The sequence below is a fragment of the Paramisgurnus dabryanus genome, chromosome 13 (genome assembly GCF_030506205.2).
Source record: "Paramisgurnus dabryanus chromosome 13, PD_genome_1.1, whole genome shotgun sequence".
In the NCBI taxonomy this organism is placed as follows: domain Eukaryota; kingdom Metazoa; phylum Chordata; class Actinopteri; order Cypriniformes; family Cobitidae; genus Paramisgurnus; species Paramisgurnus dabryanus.
The window spans coordinates 29,960,591-29,986,075 of NC_133349.1; the positions used below are offsets into that span (position 1 = coordinate 29,960,591).

General features: G+C 38.5%; 1 protein-coding gene across 2 annotated transcripts in view; it reads right to left on the reverse strand.

The window, feature by feature from the left end:
* The window catches only part of adamtsl4 (ADAMTS-like 4), a 71,777-nt gene extending 51,344 nt beyond the window's left edge, over window positions 1-20,433 (reverse strand). Inside the window, exons 1-4 of one of the 2 annotated variants that reach the window (XM_065246333.2) lie at window positions 20,130-20,433; window positions 18,069-18,138; window positions 11,707-12,284; window positions 10,921-11,590 (exon numbers count right to left, since the gene is read on the reverse strand). In XM_065246333.2, the coding sequence (XP_065102405.2) occupies window positions 10,921-11,590; window positions 11,707-12,284; window positions 18,069-18,138; window positions 20,130-20,146 (1,335 nt within the window). In that variant the 5' untranslated portion in view covers window positions 20,147-20,433. The remainder of the gene's footprint in view (window positions 1-10,920; window positions 11,591-11,706; window positions 12,285-18,068; window positions 18,139-20,129) is intronic. The other variant, XM_065246335.2, reaches the window with a different exon arrangement.
* Window positions 20,434-25,485: the final 5,052 nt, after the last annotated feature.

Here is a 25,485-nt window from a genome sequence, read left to right on the forward strand (position 1 = left end):
GAATGCATTCGAGCGTCAGAGCGTCCACTACAACTTTTCTAAGCGTCGTTGTATGGGCAGCCAGAGCTTTTACTCGAGCTGGACCGGACGCATTCAACCGCACGCGTGCGTTTGTGCGCAAAGTAAACTGATCACTTTAGCGCCGTTTTGCAGTTAAACTGTTTAAAATCACTTGAATGTTAACATTTGCAAACCTTTATAACACTTACAAATTATAAACTTTCCCTATTTAAATTTGCGTATTAATCCGCGAATCACATGCGAGCCGAACCGTGGGTCGTGATCCGTACGGATCACGGATCGACTGCGATCCGTTGCACCACTATTCCCAAGACATCTAACCTCTAATAAAACAAACACGCTACACATATAGAGCAAGTAATTACAACGTTTTCGTTCACCACATCCCCCGATATGAAAAGTAAGATCTCTTTAATATCCCAGTTGTTTCTCCGAAAGCAATTAGAGAAACCTCTAAGAAAATGAAAGCTTCTACTTAAGTCTCCTGGTTCACAGATTTTTTTTCTGGGTGTAAGACACCGCTAATTTACATTTATTCGTCTAGCAGACGTTTTAAAACGATCTCTACAATTTTACAATATTAAATTACATTTTTCTGATCTGATTCTTTAAAGAACAAATTCAATGGCCTATAGCAAAGTCCTGTTAATGAAGTCGCGTCACTCCACCACCATTTTTGTCACACCACCAGGTCTGGTAAGAACAAGACCAACAAGACCTTTTGATTCTGTGCATGCGCAAAGTCCCTTTCCCAAAGGATTCTGATTGACGATTGGCTCTTCTTACTGGAAGGCGGGACTAGAGCGGTCATTCTGAGCATTGTGATAGACAAATATTGTTAATATTAAATATCTTTGACTATACTATGAACATATATATTTTATACATACTACTCTTTTCATTGTCATGTTAAAGGAACAGTATGTAGGATTGTGGCCAAAACTGGTATTGCAATCACAAACCTTGTGGCTAAAACTGGTACTGCAATCACACAACTAGTGGCCAATGCGCAAAATGACAACATAAACATCAGTTGAGGGCTGCAACTCCACTTTTTAAATGACAATATCCTTGCCAGGCCACTGATGTCAGTGATATAAATATTTGAAATGAAAATTAATTCTTAATGTCTAGTGACATATCAGGGCCATTTTATGATTAATTGATATAAATGTCTTACATACTGTTCCTTTAATAATTTCTTAAAATTTTAATTCTAAACATTTTAAAACTAAATTGACCATACTTTGCCAATCACATTTATATTCTTTTAATTGTTATTTCAATTCTCATGTATCTTTGTTTTTATTGTGATTTTAAATGTCTCTTATTTTTCTAAGATTGTTTTCTCATTTCTATGTAAAGCACTTTAAATTATTCCTGTGTATGAAATGTGCTATACAAATAAACTTGCCTTGCCTTGCCTAGTGTACGTTAATAGTTTTGTTTTGAACATTTGGTACGCCCAAGTCAGTCCAAATTTGATCAATTATCAAACTAACAAAATGTAATTCCCGTCTGGGGTGCATTTCCCAAACAATGACATAACTCGCTGCTGAACCAACATAGTCTTATGCATAGTTGGAGAAACGAACTACCTTGTCACGACTGTTTCCCGAAAGCATAGTAACTTTGTCGCACATTCGTAGTTTGAACCATGTTGGTTCAACAACATAGTTGATGATGTCACGTGGGAGGTGAAGTACTAATTAATCTGTGCAAATCGATTTAATGTCAGATTATTGCTGTAAATAACATATATTGCATCCGAAGACTTTTGTTACCGTGATTTAGTTATCTGTTGTTTATTTTCAAGATATTCAATTCAAGTTCCCTCTTACGTCACTCCTCCCAGGGATTCCCCAGGATCTTAAAGCTCGTATGACTGTGCACATGCGCAGTTTTCAAATGCAGCGCTTTTATGTTTTTATGTAAAATTTTAATATATTTAGAATGATGGAAATAGAATGTATTACATGTTTTTTGCTTATTTTAATCAAAAGCATGATCAACGTAAGTCTAAATATTATAATAACAAGGAACAATGCTTCTAACGACAAGCGTAATGCATGATTCGTGCGAATCACGTGAGTTGAAAAATCGAGTTTTGTGTATTAGTGCCATATTAACCAGTCAGGAGCTTGCCCTAGTAGTGACGTGATTACAACGTAGCGAGCGGAGGCAGAAATACAAAACAACAATGGAGGACAAAATCATCGTCACTGTATGTGGACACCCAGAATTGTACCACACACCTTCGTAATTTTATAGGAACAAGAATAAAAGGATTTTGCTTGGAAGAAAGTGAGTGAGGAGGTCGGACAATCGTAATTATAATTGTAAAAAATGCTCTTTACTCAATTTGAGCTATATATACATACATATCAAGACTTAAAGCTAGCTAAAGCCGACAAATTGTGGGTATTCGCGTCTGAATGTTCAAGCGTCCAACTACGTGCAAATAGCGCAATTTATTCGCTTTATTAGCATCTGGTATGAATACACAGTAGGGGGCTCCAATCAAGCAATTAAGCACCCTTAATTCCAACTTAAAGTCCCTATGCTCAATGCAGCTAAATTTGGATGTCACTTCACTTCATTAAATCCAAGAGCCTGGTAATATGTGGACAGCAATACAGCTGCAATACAGCTTTACAATAATATACCTGTACAATACACAATGTATCTGTAGACAGTGGTTTAGCTAAATTACTTTAATGTTATTTTCGTCAAAAGCGCAAATTCTGTGTCAATCATAACAGTTTGGGGAGTGAGTCATATTCGCACACAAATGTGATCGGCACTGTCAAAATGAGTCAGAATTAGCATAGTTTAATTTTGAGCAATAGGCAAAAGAAAGTATACATTTTGGCCGAAACTGAGGTTTTCATAAAAATAAGTACATTAAGCCCTCGTCTATGCATGTCTGACTTTGGTTTGGGTTTTAAAACATGCAGGAATTAAAAAATAGACTGCAGGACTTGCTAGATGTTAAAAGAGTTATTAAGAGATATAAAGCTTAGAAACTGATTGACGTTAAAAGAGTTAGTAAGAGTGACAAGACTCGAAAACAATCTTCCACGCCCTGACTGACAGATCCAAAGCATGCACACAGATGCACGAGTGCATGACCCTGATATATAGACATATATAAAGAATAACAGTTCATGCAGATATAATCTGTTATGTCTAAAGTGAATGTTTGATTAACTGTTGAGGGAAAATATCTGATGTGTAACATTATATTACATCCTTGCATTACAGTAGATCTTAAAGCTGTCGGTCTCAATGTCAATCAAACAATAAAAGTTAAACATATATTGATATTGGTTTTGACTTTGTATGTGTCAAATCTATTAGTTTTACCAGTGATTTTAAGGTATGGATGCTGTGATTTTGTTTTTGAATCTTTAACCCGTTTTTTCTCAAAAATGAATTTGCTGACTCTATCAACGGGTTAAGCTCTCTCTTTTTTTTAATAGAGAATGTAAAAATATAAATTATACTTTGCTCATTCCGACTCAATTTGCCATAATACATAATGACAATTTACTGTAGGCCGGGATTCACATTTAAATGCAGTTGTCACTCCTGAAACTTTGCTGTGTGTATGTGGCCTAAGAGAACTGTCTGAGAAAATGGAAACTTTATAAAAAGATAAGTGTATACTATATAAAGTCTTACCTTTGAGCAAGTTCTTTAAGGACTGCGTAGTTTTAAGAATTGTTTTTTGTGTCAAACAACTGCTACCTTGGTGATATTTAGGGAAAGAGGCACAGAAAGTGTTTAAAAGAGAAAGACTGCAGTTTAGTCTCTGAAGAGTTCAGACGTGGCACTTGAAATCTAAGTATGTGAGTTTGACTGTCTATGTTCAGGAATTCTACGTCAGATAAAGGGACTGTCAAACACACATGCGTTGCTATGTTTATCCCAATAACAGCACTCAGGGAGACCAACTAAGAACGTTTCCTGGTTTCTGTTAAACTTCAGTGCCCAGTTATAACAAACCCTTTGGGTTAAGAAAACCCTACATAATAATTATATGGATCCTGGAAGTGAATAATGGGTTGAAACAGCTTAAGGTCATCCTGAGGTGATCTAAGGACATAGTCTTTCCCCCTGCTGTCTAAATGTCCATAAAAACCAAAACAGACTCATGACCTTTTGCCAAATAAATGAACTCTAGCAAAGTACTGTATATACCGCTATAACCAAACCTGGCCGGTATGCTTAAAGTTTGGTAGCAGTGATGCCTACCAAGTTTTATGCTGACTACAAAAGAGGTTTCAGAGATGCAGTCTGACATGCGCTTTTATCGGTTTATCAGTCAAGAATGACTTTTATGGCTTGATCTGAACACCATGTAAATTTTTGTAAGGAGTCTGGTTCCACTTTATCTTACAGTATGTAAACTAACAGTGTACTAACCGAACAATATGCTTTTACCTACTCTACATGTACTTATGTATATGGGTTAGGTTCAAGGTTGGTACATAGTAATTACACAGCTACACAGTCCATACAGGTAGAACGGGCAGTGATGTATTGGATTTTTACATTGGAAACTGATAAGTTTGAATGGGTTTGGTCTGAGAAGCATTCAAACCCTTCCCATCTATAGATGTGCCAAAAACTTTCCCCCAATCGGTTGTGGCAACTACTATACCACTGACTCCATGCTTGTCCTCTAACTGTACGTCCACACCACCACCGACTTGAGCTTTCAAAGAACTCCAGGCCGCCCAGTCAAGGACGCTTGTCAAAACGTACGGGGAAGCTTGTTGATGCTTTGGCCGCACTGAAGTCTGTTTTCTCTGAACTAATGTTTTGGTAGGAACGAAAGTTTACATCGTATGTTTCTCCGGAATCAGCCAGCAAAGAACATCTAGGCTATATTATGATTGGTTGCTGCCGTTTTGCCGCTGCTTGCCGCTGAACCATGTCATAGCTCATTATCATAAAGTGGAGCTTCTTTCAACTTTCTGATTGACATTCTGGTCGACCAAGATGCCAAAAACGCGACACCGATGGATTTGACGCTCCTTGCAGCTGAGAGAAGCCAGCTTTCATTGTACATGAATGACTTCCGGTAACTTTGGAAGCTCAAGTCTGCGGCGGTGTGAACGTACAGTTACAAATACTGTATGCTCAACAAAAAACTTATTTTGGTCTTAACAAACTCTTCTTAGACAGCTGTTATCTGCTCTGATCAATGGTAACTGCATGCATTTACAATCTAGTCGAGTGATATGATTTAAAGGTGCGGTGAATTAAAGAAACTAACTGGAGCTTTTGTTATATATGAGATCATCGTACTTAAACAAACATCCTGTACGTTTCAGAACTGAAAACGTCAACTGTTATTTATTGGCACCAAGTCCAGCATACGCCAGGTTCTGGAATGTGCCTCTGACGTAGTCGATCATATAGCATCTACTTCAATAGCCCTGCCCACTTTTTCGCTCATGACATAGTAAGGAGAAGTAAAACTGTTGGCGCAGTGTAAATCCGATAGAGTGTCCAAGAAACAAACATGTCGTTAAAGACTGCAAAATATTGTGCTGTGGAAGAACACAACCTTCCCTCGAAATCTGATATTAGGAATGCGTGGTTGAAGTTTATTTTTAAAGAAGTTTCAGCTTACGTGGGTAAAACACTGAGCGAACAAGCCAAAGGTCGACGCTGGATTTGCAGAGAGACTGTGATTAAATAGCAATGCTGTTCCATCAATATTGAATCAGTACATGAATGGCGCAGCAATCTTATGTGAGTAAAACATTTTAGTACTATGTGTCACTATTGATTTGTTAGAGATCCCTTAAAGGAGACATATCATGCTAAATCCACTTTCTTAGCTCTTAAATGCATTTTGTTGTATATTTGTAGTGTTTAGAAGTACATAAAAGTTGAAATTAGTCTCTTCAGGTGCTTTGTTGATATCTTTATATTCTGTTTTGGTCATATTTTCCAACCTGTTCTGATTTTTCTATTATCTATTACATTTTTTGAACAATTACGTCACAGTATTTGCAGCAGAACTGCCGAATAAGGACATCGACTCCCAGCCCAACACTACGAGCAATCCGCCATTTTCAATTTCTCGTTGTGATATTGTAGTCCAAGCTCAAGGATGCAGAAGTTACGAGAGAGTAAATCAAAATGTTCGGTTGTTGAACCTGTGCCTGGTTGAGTTTTATTTTTCACGGAAATGTCATTTTTTTTGTGCGCGAAGCACTTCAAGGATAACTATTTCACCAACCTCCACCAGTATAAAGTAGGATTTGCCGATAGACTTCGTCTGATTGAGGGGTCAATTACTTCTACCTTTGGAGACGACGAGCAGAGCACTTTGGTAAGCTGTAAATAACTTTTAAAACATAAAGTACACGGTGGTCATGGTTTAGCAGTGCTGTTTCTCAATCCGAAGGCTGCAGCCTGCGGATGTCGCATTTGGTCATCAACCCGGGATTAAGTTATAGCATATTACAACAACTTACAATTAACTAAGAATAATAGTCAACTTTATAATTGTTAATATTCTGAAATAAGATGTATGCAGCCTAGAAATGCGACCTCCGGAGGCTGCAGCCTCACACCATTGCGATACCTCCATATGAAGACGTTGTTCTGCAGGTTCGTCGTCTTAATTTTCATCTTGCTCCGTTTCCGACTCTGGCGCGAACATATAAGGCTGGATGGACAAGTCTTCCGTTGTTGACATTTTGTGAATAACGAGTGAATAAAAAGTTTCTGTGCCGCTAGATAATCGTATCTCTGCTATAAAACTACAAAAATGGCAGAACGGGGTGGAGTTTAACCGAGTGTCACCTCTGCAACCTGGAGAGGGGGCAGGGTATGACGTGCATTTAAAAAGACAGTACCAAAACGAGTTGCTCTCAGATGCACATCAGAAAAGGGGTAGAAAGGGGGCCTGTGGGGCTATAATAATGAGGAATTCAGACCCAAGCATTGCAGTTTCGCTTTATATAGACAACAAATAGATGATTTATATGTAAAAAGGACAGATTTAAAAGCATGATATGTCTGCTTTAAAATGTCCTGATTTGTGTAACATTTGTGTCTAAGCACAAATGTTAGACTGTTTTAATTACTAAAAATGTTGAACGAATAATAAAGGTCATATGAGCAACCTTACAAGTACATTAGAAACCTAAAAAGCAAGGACATGGTATTATTGTTTTTCTGGCAAGCCAGCCACGATTTAGATTCAGATGCATGCTTACAGTGTTGTTTACGGTAATTTCTAGTCCTGTGGCGTTTGAAGATTTGTTGTTTGCTACTTTACCCATGCGCATTATCATCTTGTGGTGTAAACACATATATGTGTTAATCCCTCCAACTTTTTCCACAACAGAAATTTTCAAAACAATTTCCCACATATAATGATGCAGAAGTTGAAAGCTAGTTTACTATGAAAAAAAACGCTATCTAATCATTATGGGCGTTTACTAAGTCTTCAATGCGGCCCACCCATCCAAACAGAGTATTTCTCAAGCCATCCTCAAAACCAGGGTACAAAATAGCCTATTAATTATTGCTTTTGATGTTTTTTAATGTAAAAAAAACAAGCAAACGTCATAAGTATACTTTACCAATAATAACATCAGTAGTTGTTGATGTAGTTTTGTTGCATTCAATCGCACCGCTCATTTGTGTAAACACAATAACTATCTTAAATATATTAACCACTTGCCTAATGTTGTATTATGACAGAAACTATTGTGAAATGTCTGGTATAAATGCTTAGGTAAGAGCAAGAGATAATGTGTTTGTGTTGCAATATCTGTAAAGAATCCTTTACCTCAGGGAAATTTTGTCTGTCAGAGATGCTCTAATGTTCTGGGTTCAATACCCTTTACACTTTTGATGTACAGTATCAACAGAGCTAACCTTGTATTGAACATTCAGTTAACTAACTAGAAGTTTTTCTGCACCTGGGCACAGAAAACTAGATAAAAGATCACAGCTAAACTAAATTCACACTCAAAACTACCCACAGGTTCAATGAACACAAACATAACAGCTTGTGTGCATATACAGTACGGAAGACATTTAAATGAATTCATCAAAAAGTCTGTCACTTCTGTTTGGAGATGTAACAACAGAAAACTGCTTCACCGCATCAACTTGACTGCAGTTCAGAAATGACTAACTCTGGTTTTGAGAGCTCGCAAGCTGCCCTGAGCCGCTGGAACGGCCTGGAGCGAATAACTACCGCCCAAGCTGATCCTGGAAAGTTGGATTAAAGGGAACCGGGTGATTTATGATTGACAACAACCCGACCCTGGCCAACATTCATCAGGGGAGTTACATTCATCAAGGCTCTGTGCAAATGAACCAAATCAATCTAGAAGGAAAGCGGAAGAAACTGCCTGCTGTGGAGACTGTGAGATGCCGTGCTAGATCCAACTGAATGAGGGGGAAATCCATGTATTGAACTCTAGTGGGCAGAACGTGTTTGATGAAATCTTTCAAAAAATCAACTTTAATTACTGTTGGTGAAGCACTTTCACCAAACTGCGATTAGAAAGCAGTGCTTCTTGGGTCATGTAACTGGGGACTTTCCAATGGGAAAATATACCCATAATTAGTAGTTAAGTCAAATGTTTGTGTCGCGCTACAACATAAATGTGAAATTAAGCTAGTGTCGCCAAACAGTTTTGAAGTATGATTGATTTCATTGTTTACAGTTTTTAGTGGAATAAGCCTGAAGAAAAATAACGCACGTCAGTTCAGGTCATTATGATGTGGATGGTGTTATATTTGGTGCTAGACAGATCAATTCAGCCTAAACCAGAATAAATCTTGATTAGCCAATTTACAAAGCCACCGTTAAAGAAAAAGTGCACCCTCATATTACATTTGTCTTATTATTTACTCACCCATGTGCCATCCTACAGTAGATGTACATGATTTCCTTTCTTCGGGCTAGCACACTCAGATAGTAAATAATATCCTGGGTATAATATGAAACTACAATCATGGTGGCACGTCAAATCTGATTGCTTCTCATATGTCTTGGGTTTTCACTAGAAGGTATACAGCAAACGCTGAAATCTTAGGAGATGCTGGGTTTAGGGTTATGTTTGGGTGTAGGATTAGGAGGAAAACAGCGGTTCTGGCTAGTCAGGATACAGCTACAGCCTAAATCCCGGGAGATGTTGGATTTAGGGTTAGGTTTGGGGTAAGATTAGGATGAAAACAGCAGTTCTGACTAGATGGGATACAGCTACAGCCTAATGGCGCTTTTCCATTACATAGTACCCCACGGTTTGGGTCAGCTTACTTATGTGAGCTTTTCCACTGGGTGCAATACGTTGTACCCGATAATTTTGTTAGTACCACCTCGGTCAGGGTTCCAAGCGACCCAAGCTGATACCAAAACGTGACACAAAAACACTGAATTGTCACTACCAGTGTCATCGCTGTAATGTAAAAGATTAGCTTTACCTTCACAAGTTGAGAATCAGGAACACCATTAAAAAAATTCCAGACTTGCAGTTTGTGGCAGCACATTCGCGACTCTCACGTTCGCATATATAGTTAAATGCAACTTAAATGAGGCTCAGCGGAGTGCGTCGACTGACGCCACAGCTGTTTGAACAGAAACTGTCATGAGAGACAGAGGTAGTGATAAACGTGATGTGCAAACGTCTATTTGTGTTGGTCAATTTTAATTTTGTGGCGGACTGAGAAATAAATGAATGTATGGGAATGTACAACGACACTCTCACTTGTATGATCTCACAGCAGTAGGCAGCGCAAATATAACAACACGCCTATAATCCCTCCCACTGCGAAGTGTTACTAAACTCGAAAAAAGCTAAACAAGCCAAAGTGAGGTGACCTGACCCAAACCAAACCATGGGGTACTATGCAATGGAAAAGCGCCATAAATCCTGGGAGATGTTTGTTTTAGGGTTAGGTGTGGGCGTAGGATAAGAATGAAAACAGCAGTTCTGGCTAGATAGGAAACAACTACACCCTAAATCCCGGGAGATGTTGGGTTTACGGTTAGGTTTGGGGTAGGATTAGGATAAAAACAGTGGTTCTGGCTAGATGGTATACAGCTACAGCCTAAATCCTGGGAGATTTCAAAAGATTCTATGTTTGCTGTAACCTTTCTAGCCACAATCTATGTCTTGTGAATAGTTCTCATATGCAGTTTTGTCATGTGACACACAAGAACCAATGAGATTCAACATGCCGCCATATTGTCCCCCATGATTGTAGCTCACATACATAATACAAAACAGGTCAATCACTAAATTAGCTCAAAATGTATCGTTTCACTTCAGAAGTCATATTGAGCCATTGAAGTCATGTGGATTTCATTTATGATGGATAAATCCACTTTTTGGAGCTTCGAAACGTTGACCCTGTTCAATGGCATTAAAAAGCTCAGACTGTGTTCGACTGATTAAAGTGAGTAATAAACACCTAGGATGGCACAATGGAGAGTAAATTATGAGAAAATTCCATATTTGGATGGACTATTCCTTTAAATAGGCCATATTGTTCAATTTTGTTTTATTTTATTTTAACTTACCTTGTTGGTCAAGATAAAGCAAAAAGTTGTCATACAGTTTTATAAATGGCCTGTTTTCCCTGCTTTTTGACATTAGTGGAGTTGATGGTGTTGGGGCGGTCATGTTGCACAACCAATATTTTGGTATCACTCTATTTATATTATTAAGCATATTTAGGGAAATCAACCCACAAAGGCTTACATTTAGTTGTCAGTGCATATTGCAAGCCAAAAACTTTTAGTTTGAAATTCATTTCACCATTGAACCAAAGACAACATGGAAGAGTTAAGAAGGTAATGAAGATCTATATCTTTCATATTTCCTCATTCCCTATATGTGATGTTCTTACCTGTAAACTGCATCTGCGGTACTCTCTGTTCCTTCCAGAGCATCTGTAGTTGTTGGAAGCCTCATTTCTGGGGGGCTGATTTTGCAAGACCCAGGGTTCAGGGTTCGAGTTTGTTGAGGTTGTTTGGACGTTGGGGGAATGCAGATTGTAAGAAGTGGGGTCTCTGGGAGTTTGTCCTCTATAGATAGTTTGTGAGTAAGAGTTTGGGACTTGGCGAGAAGCCCGGCCGTCGATGCGTCTGTCACGGGCCACGTGCGCATGGCTTTGTCTCTGGGTCCGAGACTGAGAATGAGCGAGTCGCTCTCGTTCCCTTATTCTTTCTGGTCGTCTGTGCATCTCTGAATCCTTTGGCATCTCTGCTGCATCATCACTCTTTTCGGTAGTGACGGTAAGGGTTTCTGTCTCTATCTCGACCCTGTCTTTTTCTGATCTCCCCTCCTCTTTTCGTTCTCTTTTAATTTTGGTCACGTCTGCATTAGATGTTTCTACATCTCCCTCTGTTTTGTCTTCAGCTAAGATGGGATTAATGTCTAGGACATCGAGACTGTCTGTGGTGGTGGTGCTGTTGCGGTGGCGCGTATTGTGCACATGACGGTTTTGTCTGTGCAGGGGGAGAGAGTACGGGACCCTGCCGTACCCAAACTGTCCAGGGCGAATAGAAGAACTAGACCTGGAACACAAAGAAAAAAGACATAAATGTTGGGTAGGAATATGCTGCAGTGGCCCCAAAAATTGAGACCTGTGTAAACAGGAAGGTCCTCCCTAATGGTGACCAATCCTGCTCACCTTCTTACAGATGTTGGAGCCCTATTGGTGGTAACTGACCTCCTGCTACCACTCGCCACAGCTCTTCCTGGCCCATGACCAGATGGCCGTCCAGGAACTCTCGCATTCTGGTTATATGTAAATGAAGAGGATGGTGACGATGAGCCAGGAAACAAAGGTGACCTGTAAACTGAAACCGGCTCCTGATTGGGTGGGCCGAACTGTGCTGGCCCAGCACCACCAGCTTCATTTCGGTACAGAGGTAATCCAGGATTCTGATTGGCTGGGAGAGGTGGAGAATAAAACGGAGGTCTCTCAGCAACCCCTGCTCCATATGGAGGGGACTCGTTGCCAGGATACAAGGAGTTGTAGTTGGGTCTGACAGCAGAGATCACAGGGGTGTGGTTTGGGACACCTTGGGGCAGGTAAGCTGGTCTGCTCCAGACAACTGGCGGGGTATGGGGCGGTGGCATGCATTGTCTCCTCCTTTCAGATACACCCACACCACAGCTCTGAGAACACTCTGCCCAGTCACTCCATGGACCCCACACCCCTTCTAGCCCCTCCTCCTCTGCCTGACGAGACCGTCGTCCAGTCACCTGTCAAAACAAGGTTAAAAAGTTTGAGACTTAAGGCCGAACTATAGTCAATTTTTATGTGTACACAAGGGTCCACCTACAGTGCGTGTGATGAAATGCATGCTGTATGCCCGGGTTCCTCAAATCTTACCCTGGAGGGCCGGAGCACTACAGAGTTTAGCTCCAACCCTAATCAAACTTACCCACCTGTGATTGTCTAGTGATCATGAAGACCTTGATTAGCTTGCTCAGGTGTGTTTGATCAGGGTTGGAGCTAAACTATGCAGTGCTTTGGCCATCCAGGGTAAGATTTGAGGAACCCTACTGTATGCGCACCACAAGAGTTTTCTCTGCATTTTGTCGCAATGCGCATGCGTCGAATGTACGAGTCAAATAAACTATACTTTGCAAGGCTGTGTGTTTGACATTGCGCATACTTTCACGTACATGTAAAAAACTGACAATATTCCGGCCTTTACTTTCAAACGTGACCCTGCTTGTGAAAACCTACAGGGTCTTACATATTTTAAGTCTGTAGCACATGTGCAAGATGCAGTAGTTAAAGGAAGTTTAGCTGATTTTGAAAAGTGCTAACTGTAGCCTGCTAGCATTGAAATCATGATCCCACCCTTCATGCAAATCACCATCCAAAGGCATGCCCCCTCCAAACATATTAAGAAACACTACAACCATGACATCGTCTTTTAGACACTTTGCCTCGCGCAGTTGTATCCATCGTGGAAAAACAATACCGCCGATGTTAATTCGGGTTTTTGCCCTCTGCTAATCTAGACGTTTTTCGTCATCGCTATTTCAAAAAAAAATTTTTTTTGGTGCCGCTTGCAGCCGGTTCAGCAGGAAAGTTTGGTTGCTGCTGTTTGCCTGCCATTCTTCCTCTGTTTACACAGCGGACGCTAATAATGACGCATGATGTCTGCGTTAACATGGGTGTATGCAAAACACGTTCACAGAAGTGGAGCAAAAATTGCATGCCTATAATTATTGCATTCGGTCCGAGTTCAATGATTTGTTGAACACTTTTTGGTCCTTCCCCCTTACATAGACAATTTTTAAACAATTTAACATAATGATTGCTATCACAACGTGAGAAGACTTTCAACCTGCATAACTAAAACTGCCTTTAATACCTAAACATTTTATACTAATATTGTATATAATACACAAAGTTTACGATGCTTTAACAAGGATATACGTAAACATTTCTAGTAATTGACCATTGCTTATGACTGATACAGGATATTGTAATAAAGTCAAACATTGCAGACTACAGAAAAATGGACCATTTCTTTCAAACATAGCTGTCCTAGTTTCTCTCAAATCACTGCACAGTCTATTTTGTCTCGCTTAACAAAATCTCACATCAAAATTTCACGTCCACATATTTATTTTCTTGCCAAGTAGCGGTGTAATGGGCTAGATAACGTACAGTCAGACAGTGGTTATCACAAAATAAACCATTTTAAGGTGATGTAAGAATGATCACATTGTCTGGGTATATTTTAATGATAATGACCGGCTGTATATTATCCCTTTTATGCGTTACATATACAAACGATTCAAAATTGATTCCTAGCTGTAACAACAAACATTGAAATTGGTGATCAAACCATAATCCTAATCCCCAACAAATGCCAAGTCAGTCCACGTGCTTCAGATTAATTCCAATGAGCTGACGTTATAAAAATCCAGACGGATCAATATCAAATTACACACAGCATTTCAAGTCGAAACCTTAAGCAAAGCATGTAATTGTCGCAAAAAAAAGCAGAACAACCACACCCAACATAACAACATGCAAGTTGAAACATATGTACTGTACTATAGTGCCCAGCCATAAATGACATATGACTCATAATTTAAGTAATGATGTTTACTGGATTCAAGAATGAGAGCGAGCTCCAGGTTTTCAGCCTGATATGGTGACATTCTTTAGACAGCTAAACACAGATCTGATCTAATTCCACTTTGGTGACTTATATAACTAATATAGTCAATCACAACAGCGAAGCATCTGAGCGTCTGTAGGGTATGCAGAGGTAGGAGGATCAGGACCGGCAAACAAAAGGATCCATTCAGTACACTAAAAAAGAAAGAAAAACACAGAACGAGGCCTGTAATGCACCTCTAATCCTGTCCAAATTGCCATCAAGGTCATACCATGCCAAGTCTGCGCCTGCACTGAATACATGTGTGTGTGTGAAGCAGAATAGATGGCGGGAACAGTAGGGTTAGGGTTAGCATTTAACATTTATTCCACTTTGTGAAAAATACTGAGAAATGTACCATATATCGCTATTCTTCCCAAAATTACAGAGATAGGAATTTTGATCAAAATCCCTAGATGAATAAATGAAACGTTTATAGATGAAAAGACAGACAGACAGATGTGTTGTTGTAGCTGTAGCACAGTACAGTGCAGTAGCCAGTGTAATCTCTGTATGCGTGTGATTTCTTGCCCGTTACAACATGCAGCACGCGGTGCTGCCGAACATCTGACGAATAAAACAACAATTGCAATTTTAGTTTTCAATGGCATTTCTTTCTTTGTATTTCAACATCTCATGTTGTTTTTACCGCAATAGAGCATAACACCCGCTGTACAAACTACACGCATGAAAAACTCACAGCATGAACCTGCCACTGCCATTTCCAGCATCTGCAGTGCGTCCTCATCTTCAAACCTATACATACATGTGTGTGTGGGCTTTTTCACTTACAATATACTGCATAAACTGCAAATGGCATTTTTTCACAACAACGCCCTGCTATAGCCACAACCCTCATATTCCCAAAGGTGCATCACACATCAGAGCGGACCAAATGTCCAAACAATGGAAAGATCAGCTCATGCTGGCCGATTTAATGTTCAGAAACAGCACTAACAGTAGAGGCCAACAGAGTTGATCTGCCCTTCCTCATATAATGTGAATATTTTTATAGATCCACAAACCTACAGTGATGCTTAAAGTTTGTGAATGCTTTAGATGTTTCTTTATTTTTGCATAAATGTGGAACATATTATGCTCATTTTTACAAGATGTAATATAAATCATAGGTGTGTCTGTAAAGTTTCAGCCTAAAATACCCCACAGATTATCTTATATAGCATAATGTCCCCATTTGGGTGGGAGCAAAAAGCGCTGTTTTCATGTGTGTCCCTTTAAATGAGCCAACAGACAATGAGCACTTTTGGTTAAAAATAGATCTGATTTCTTTGAATACAGTCTGAGACAATAGTATCTTTAGACGCATTAGTGCTACAATGTGCTAACAAACGCATTTAGAAAAGCTTTTGTATAAAATTAACCTGTTAGTCAGTGGCCATGGGTGGGGATTCATCAATGTAACATTGCATTAAAGGATTAGTTAATTTTCTAAAAAAAAATCCAAATAAATTACTCACCACCATGTTATCCAAAATCTTGATGTCTTTCTGTCTTCAGTCGAGAAGAAATTACGTTTTTTGAGGAAAACATTCCAGGATTTTTTTCATTTTAATGGACTTTAATGGACCCCAAACTTAACAGTTTTAATGCAGTTTAAAATTGCAGTTTCAAATGACTCTAAACGATCTCAAACGAGGCATAAGGGTCTTATGTAACGAAACAATTGTCATTTTTGGCAAGTAAATAAAAAATATGCACTTTTAAACCACAACTTCTCGTCTTCCTCCGGTCCTGACTCCTGTGGCGCGCCAATTAATTGCGTAATGCCGTGGAAAGGTCACGTGTTACATATATGAAACGCACATTTGCGGACGATTTTAAGCAATGAACTGACACAAAGACATTAATTATTATCATTCCACATACAACAACGTCGAAACGGTCCTCTTTCTCCACATTTGTAAACACTGGGGCGTAGTTTCGCAAACATCATTCGTGACCTCTTGACGTGATGACGTATTGCGTGAGGTCGTGCTGGCGCGTCACACAACAGGAGATAGACGAGAAGTTGTGGTTTAAAAGTGCATCTTTTTTATTTTTCTTGTCAAAAAAGACAATCGTTTCACTAGATAAGACCCTTATGCCTCATTTACAATCATTTAGAGTCCTTTGAAACTGCAATTTTAAATTGCAGTGTTTCCCATATATTAATTTATCTGTTGCGGGCCGCCACAGAATCAACACTGGCCGCCACAAATAGATTTTTCATGATTCCCATTAACATTTTAATTTGACTATTTAGAACGGCTTAATTCATTGCAGCGGGCGCTCAGCGCGCCTCCATCCTCCCTCTCTCGTTGTGTGCAGCGCCAACAGCGCGCGCCTCCGCCCCCCTCCCCTCTCTTTGCTACGCGCCTGCGCCTCTCTCACATAACAGTGAAAAGTATTTAACTCCGTGTTCCTCCGTGTTCTTTTTCGAGTAAACGTCAACAGTCACGGATGTTACGGCTGATCGAGTTCATCATGAGAGTAACTTAACAAAAGGTTAGCAGTAGTGTTTCCCACACATAGCCGTTCTGATGTGAGTCTGTGTCCGAGCTCTCTCCCTACCGCGGCATGCCCGTGCACGTGTTCTGTAGTAACAGCAACCGTGTATTCTCTCATATTTCTGAATTTGCAACAAATTGTTTGCGCTATACGCGATATACAATAAAACTACCACTCGTATTTCAAATAAAAAAGCGCTCATAACACAACAACACTTATGAGAAGAGCAACATCAGTACAGCCTCAATGTAAACGTATGATGATTTTTTCAGACAATGTCGCGTTTTTAGCAGCAGTTAAAGAAAGAGCTGATTGGATTCAACAAAGAGTTACTGAGTCGTGGGTCGTTACTGGGTCCTGTTTAGTCACTATTTTATAGACAACAGAATACAAACTATGTAAAAATAGCATTCAGTTGTGTTAAAATGCAATATAATGTGACGGATCAAAGAGTAAAACACGACGCAATGACGTCACATATATGCTAATCAGTGTGTGACGTCATCACCGCCACAGTATCTCAAAATCCTGTGGGAAACACTGAATTGCATTAAAACTGTTAAGTGTTGGGGTAAAATGAGAAAAACCCTGGAATGTTTTCCTCAAAAAACATAATTTCTTCTCAACTGAACAAAGAAAGACATCAACATTTTGGATAACATGTTGGTGAGTATATTATCTGGATTTTTTTAAGAAAATTGACTAACCCTTTAACAAGAGAATCAAAACAGCATATCTAATGAGACTGCTTTGGTTTAATGGGGATTAAAAAAGGAGGGTGGATTTTTTTACATTGTAGGGTGGTTGTGTTAACACACTGCCAACACACGTTTATGTCCAAACACCATGTAAAATGTATTTTGCATAATACAAGCCCTTTGAAACAGCATCAAACTTCACACAAGTCCTCTAAAAGATAGTAAAGTAGGTAGTAAGACAAAATACTTGGTCATGAGGAAAATTTTTCAACATTGTCTTGATGTCTAACTTTAGGATAACTTTAACACTAAAACGGTAAAGTACTGTTACTAATGTCTTTATAAAACATCCCATAAAATGAGCAGATTTCCTCCTTTAATGCAAATGATGCAATGTACCCTGTCTTTTGAACATAAAAAATGTACAAAAGTTGTCTTTGGGATGGTACCCTTTAAAAAGTGCAGATATATATACATTTGGCATGAATATGCACCTTTGATGTACTAATATGCACTCTTTCTTAGGCACAAAGTTCAACTTTTTGAATCTGTACCACCCCAGTGACAGCTTTTGTAGCTCTTCCTGTACTGTATCAGTTCTGATGTTAAATGTGAAATCATCATCATCATCATCATCATCATCCTTGTCTCACCTGCTTCTCTGCCTTATCAGCTGTAGTTGCAGACAGCACAGCCAACACACAACACCAAACTGCACACAATCTGTGAGGAAGAGCATAAAACATTGTTGACATAAGATAAGCAGTCATAAGTATAAAGAAGAAAACATGATAAAATATATTTGACTACTGTACATGAGTAATCATTTCAATAATATTGTGATAATGTGACACTTTAATATATCACGATGAGATCCGTGAGCAACAGGCAGATCATATTAATCTCATGGACATTTAAGAAAATCTGTTAACAAACTAATGAGCTCCCATAATTCTTAGTGGCTTCTGTGGAATTCTGCCTGTCAGATCATTCCCACCCTGCACAACTCCTCACTGCAAGACATCATCCTCCTCTGTGTTTGACTTCAAAACATTCCCATATCAAACACATTTCATAACCAAAGGCCCTTAACCCACATAATCAAGCCTGTCCTCTTTTTGAAATATTGACCCCATAGGTCACTTAAGTGTGCATTCAGCTATTACGACCTTTAGTTACACTATAAAGTTAATAAGCGCCCTCTAGTTGGCATTCAAAACTTTTTTTGGTTGTGTTGCACGTGCCGTCATAAATGACGTGCCAGAATTGTGGTGCCAAAGGATTACAGTATAAAACAGTGTAACACTATAATATTACAGTAGTTCAGCAACAAACTGAATAAGAGCTTAACTTTCATTAAATGTGTCGCAAAAAAACCTCACACGGTATTTAAATCATCATGAAACGTCAAATCTTAAAAATGTTTGAAGGGATGTTTGAAGGGATAGCAAGCAAATGTTGTAAACGATGCGATGCGATGAAAAGACAAGAGTCATTAGCAGATTAACTATGGCGCCAATGCCACAGATGCACAAGCAGTTATTAAAACAGGCTACGTGCTTGCCGCATGTCGTACTTATGCAATAAATGTTATTATTACCCACATAAAAATACTAATAAGAACATAAACACGAGTTACAAATTAACGTGTATTATATGTGTATATGTAATATATAACCTTAAAACCTGAGTACCCAGTATTAATCACTCATACATGGTAAAATATGAACAGTATGAAAAACATTTTATCTTTTTTTAAACAATTTTAAACTTATCTTTTGGAAAAGTGCATACTTTGTTGTACAACAGAAGAAACCTCATCAGTTCATTTGTCTACTGTACATTGCTTTTACTGTATTTCATTTAAATGACAATTTTATATCACTTTAATACTTTTATACAGGAAAATGGGGTGGCGTGGACCCCACATAATATAGTAGAGTGTCAATCACAGTAAAACATGGTGGTTGTTTGTACCAATAATGTTTATCTGACCGATGAGTTTCCACATCATCTATGGTTTACTATTAGTATTTCAGAACAGCGTAAAATGATAGATGACATTTTGAGTGCAGCCGCAGACCCGTAATCATAGACGTAGGTTAGAGCGGTGCACCACGGAAACCTCAGCACACCATCAGAGTCAGGGGCCCCGGGCCGCTCCAGCCACATTAATGACCCCCGCCTTTACCACAATACAGTCTGCTGGATAAAGTCATAACAAAAAACTGTGTCCCTAGGACATAAAGGCTCCCCATACACATTGATGGCTCTGCGGTGTTTAATGAAATCTTATTACCTTGTCAGAAATCCCAAAGGAATGCTAATGAGACATAATTCCAAACAATCCTAAAGGGATCATATACAAATCCTATAAGAATCATAAACAATCCTATAGGTTAAAGTGAACGTTGGAAAACAAACACTAAAACTTTTTTATGTCAATAATTTGTCCGATATATTAAGGACTGTACCAAATTATCAGTCTTGTGATAAAGTCCCTCGAACCCGCGGCAGACCAGCGCTTTCTGTGCGCGTGGACACATGCCCACGGGCTGTGGTAAAAGCATTAACCTCATAATGGGTGCGGATTTTAGACACAATGATAGACAAAACCCTCACATTGGTTTACGCGGCTCTTAAAGACACCAGCCCTGTTATAAATGTCATTAGTTTGTGATGTTGAAGGCATGTGTGGTTGTGGATGGTGTTACCTGCACACAGTGCTCATGCTGTCCTCCTCACGCACCGCCGTCCGTTCTGAGGAAAAATCCGATTTGGGTGAACTTAATGGGATACAGACACGCGGGATTAAACGTTTATTCGTCACTTAACGAGAAGTCGCAAAGTTTAGCGGAGTTACGCAGCGATGTTTTCCCCGTTTCGTTCAAGCGCGCTCCCGACTCTCTCTATCTCTCTCTCACACACACTCACTCCCCTCGGGTGAGAGTGGAGGGAGGGGTATAGGGTTTTCCTGTCGTTTACCCCACAACTTTTTGTCCTTGTGTAAGCTGCTGTGACGCTGGACAGCTCGAGGGCACACGCCTCTCTCTCTCTCTCTCTCTCTCTCTCTCTCTCTCTCTCTCTCTCTCTCACCGCTATAGAACTTCTCAAATGTCCCGCAATTCACTTTTAATAGGCTATCTGTACAGCATGTGTGTTAAAGGACTGTTTAAACACATAATAATATACATAATACTCAACTCAAATTTTTTTGTATAGGCCTTTAAGACAGTTAAAAAGTTTATACAGAGAATTAAATAATACATAATAAGACAACATAAATTAATACGACAAAATTAAACAAAAAATGTCACATCACATTTTTAATGTAGTTTAAGTATTGCAATAATTCATTTCTTTGCCATCAGTAAGACAGGTGTGAATGCATATGCTTACATACAATGCTTAGTACATTACATTTTTTATGGATATACATGAAAACCTTTTAAGAATTCCCAGAATGCTTTGCATGAGGCTGTTAATTAATAGTTTTATTTTGTAAAGATAAATCTACAGTAAGTTGCTGGTAAACAGCTGCATAACTACAGCAATGTTTTACAGTAGGCCTACAGATTATTACCCAAAATTGTGACAGCCAGCAAATGCTTTTGCATTTTCAAAATAATGAAGAGAAAGTCCCACTAAAACATTCTCAACAAACAAACATTTCTCTTTCTAACAGTTGTGATTATTTTATTCAGGCTTCAAAATAAACAGCTATATATCAGCGTAAGTTAATGAGGGAATGATTAGGCAACAGATATGGAAATGGTTCAAGTGCTCTCCAAAGTCTTTAAACATGAGATAAAAATCACAAAATTACACTGAAAAATCAGAAGCGTAACAGTAACATGTTGGTGTGAAAGCGATTGCATTTGTTTACTGTTAAAGGAGGGGTCCATAGTTTATATAACTGAGCCTGTCAAGCATGCCAAGATCGACGACTGATGACTGATTTGTTAAGCATTAACCCAACACCTAAGAGGAAATATAAATATACAAATTATTTCACCAAGGGCCACCGTCTGACGGCAAGAGCAAAGCGCTGTGAAAGGAAAGTGTGATATTCATATCGATGTGGCAGAACAAAGATAACTTGTGCATTTTACAAACAAGATAGCATCATGAAATGTTGGAAATGTTGGGTGACGTTACACTTCAGAGCACACACACTGGATAAAGACATTAAAGGTTTTAAAGACATTTAAAGATTTTAGCTCAAAATAACCACATAAACAATTTAGATGTGAGCAAAAATTTGCCGTTTTGGGTGTGTCCTTTCAAATGCAAATGAGCTGATCACTGCACTAAATAGCATTGCCGTGGTTGGATAATGCAGAGTAAGGGGCGTTATTATCCCCTTCTGACATCACAAGGGGAGCCATATTTCAATTAGGTATTTTTTCACATGCTTGCAGAGAATGGTTTACCAAAATTAAGTTACTGGGTTGATCTTTTTCATATTTTCCAAGTTGATAGAAGCACTGGGGACCCAATTATAGATGAAAAAAGTCAGATTTTCATGATATGTCCCCTTTAAGACCCAGTATTTGTGTATTCAGACCTGTTTTTGACAATAAAATGTTGGTTTCAAATTCTACAGTCTGCTTTATTTTATTCAGTCATATTCTTCAGATAAAATGGCAAAAGCAGCTGAAGCAGACAAGAAACCAATCTAGAGAAACTAAAAGATCCATGAGAAAATACCAAGAAGATGAAGAAAAAAGACATTTCTTGTATGTTATAACATAAGCTATTATTAACCTCATCAGTCTTTATTTATGATTATGAATTATGTTAATTAGTGACATAACATTCTGTAAATAGCCGATAAGTGGGCATTACCTCTGTTCCGTTTACTGATTGGCTGTTTTGTATGATTGACTGCTGATGCAACTGTTGGCCTTTTACTGTACTGATGGATACAAATATCTCTTCTCGCTATATCCAAGCAATCCGAAGCTCTAAATATATCATAAATATTGTCTAAAAGTAGATGAACCTGTCCTGTTATAAGAGGATTGTGTGAGACCACACATGACAAACATCTATTGACTGTAATGTTGTGGTCTGTTATGTTGCAACATCCATTATCAGTCTACATGTTGTGTTTGTGTATAAGTATGTGTTAGTTTCAGATCTTACATTTATTTTACATCACCTCAGCAACTATCTGCACATGGAGACCCCTATGTGACCCTCAAATCAAAACAGCCCCTAATTGATTTTCTCTGTCCTCCAGATGCCTTCTTCAAAGTTTAACCGCTGACATTTACCCTGTGTATTAGTAAAATCCTATAAGTAACTAATCACGGTTCACAGCTGTGATGTAAACTAATCCCTATTGGCTATTTTTGAAGAAAGGACAAACCTTTTGATTTATCATTCCTCATCTTCTTGTTTCAACAGGAAGTAGGTCATCATAATAAAAATATGAGGAAAAAAGTGCTTGAGGTATTTCACTGGGTCTTTATAAACTGCTTTTACCTTTTATGCATCGCCCAATTTGAGGTATTGTTTCTGTCCATAGCACAAATTATGCAGGACCAGTTCAATGTATTAATTTTAATAGTTTAATACTTAGAGATACAGGTTTATTTAAATCCTATGAACAATAACAGTACTAATGCTTGCCATAGCAAAACCACTTTCAAGCAGCAGGAATAAGACTCAAGGACTTATGGGACTTAAGGGACTTAAAGGGGTGAAGAGAAATAAGGAAAGACAAACGGTAAGCTAAGAAAGATCATAAAACATTGCAAGAAAAAAAGAGAAGGAATGAAAGACTGGGACTGGATTGCTTGAGGTCAGATGGAGTCAATATTTGCCTCATTCCAGCGATATTATAGCCGTCTAGATCAAAGAGGACACTGTGTACTCTTGGGTCTGTGTTAAAAGACTGAGACAGAAGTAAGGAAGCTGCCCGTCTACCAAATTTACATCCATGAGGCAAGCGGCACAAGGGGCCCACTGAGGGGACACCCGCGGGTTTCAGGGGTCACTGGGGACAGGAGGAAAGGGCAACTTAAAATAGATGCTAATTGGCTCACAAAGCCATCCAATGATGTTATTCCAATTATGTACACAAAGAGAGGTTTACTTCTTCTATTTGACTTCACGTGGATACATAACAAACAGACCGGACTGACACAATCTGACACAATTGGTTATTTGATGCTGACTGTTACCAATTGAAATATTTTTTTTAAGTTCACGTTTGACAATGTAATGTATACTTATCTAAAAAATGCTTGGTTCTTTCAACACATGGTTGGATCCAAAATGGACAAACCCAGTTGTTGTTGGGTCATAATTTAAACTATGTTTTTAAACTATATTTTTGAGACTGGTTTGCCAACCCATTCTCATGAAGTGTGTATAAATAGCACACAATGTGAAAAGTCGTGCAATACATACGCCAAATTTCAATTTTGCATGCATGTGATACGCCAGTCCTTCCCATTCACTTAATACAGCGCATCTTTTCGTGTCAATTTATGTACTGGTATCTAAAATGTTTTCTGTTTTTCCACTTGGGTTTGGAGTTAGATTTGGGATTTGTTTTAGGATGCCATTTAATATATAGGTTTTTCCATTTTTTTGTCTATTTTTAAACCATGCTCGCTTGGAGTTGGGGTTAGAATTTTTTACCCATCGACAATTGTAAAAAAACTTAAAAAAAACAAAATAGAAAGCAATACGTAAAACAACACGAAAAGATGTGCTGTACTAAGTGAATGGGAAGGACTGGTGTATCATGTGCACGCCAAATTTAAATTTGCCATATGTATTGCACAACTTTTCACACTGCATGCTATTTATATGCAAATCATGAGAATGCTGAGTTTGCAGTTGGCGCAATCGCAATTCTGTCTGAAACAAATAACAAGTCTTATCCAGATGTCAATCAATCTTAAAATCACTTATATCAGCAGGACCAGCAGTACAGTGTGACAGCACTAAACAACGTTGAACTGAAGCCCAAACGCGACATTCGTCACGGTAGTTCACGTTAGCTAATAACAGATGGCTTTGCACTTTCAGGTCAAATGCCTCATGTCAATGTAAACAGTTTAACAGGATGCTCAAGATCCTCAATCTTCTAATGTGTGTGTGTGTTTGCAACAGGAAATGTTTAACAAAACATCCATACACCAAAATAATGCTGGGAAAGTGATAAAACAGAAGCTGACAGTAATTGAAATCGCAATAAATACTTTTTTAGGGAATTTTGTTTATGCTTATAACTCAGCCAAAGAGCACTCTGTCATTGATGAAAGTTTAATGAGATTTAGTTGTTTGTCTTTTAGCATTTATTTTTTAATGGGAAGCAGTTTACATTTCTCACGCAGAGTCACTTTGGAAGTGGGGTTATGTTTTGTGTTGTGGTCTGGTCGCTGGCGGGTAACACACAAGCAACCACAATTGAACTACGATGCTCAAAAGTTTGAATCGTGTTCGTGACATTCCTGTTTTACCACTGCATCTCTCATTTATTGTTCAAATTAAAAGGGTAAAAAATCAGTACAGAGCACCAACAGAATCTCATGGCAATTCGTAAATATTTTAAGAGATCGCAAATTTGTATGAATTCGTATGACCAATTTCGTACGTTTCTGTACAATTTGCTTTTTATCATTGTGATGTTAAGTTTAGGGGCCAGGGTTAGGGGTGGGGTTGCATTATTGTTTATTTTTAATAATCGTACATGTTTGCACGATTAAAAAAAAGTAATTAAAATAGCACACAGACTTCAATGATCAACATTTAAAATGGATGCATGCACTACAAAAATGACTTTCTTAGTATTTTTGTCTTTTTAGTACAAACATCTAAAAATTCTCAAAAAATAATTTTGTGCATAAAACAAGCCCAAAAAAAAATCTGCCAATGGGGTAAGCAAATTTTTTCTTGGATTTAGTGTTTAAGAAAAATGTTCAAGATTTTTTTGCTTACCCCATTCGCAGTTTATTTGCTTGTTTTATGCACAAAATCACTTAAATTTGATATTTTTAGTCCAAAAACTAGACTTATTTTCTTGGGTTGTTTGGCTCATGAAGAAAAAGC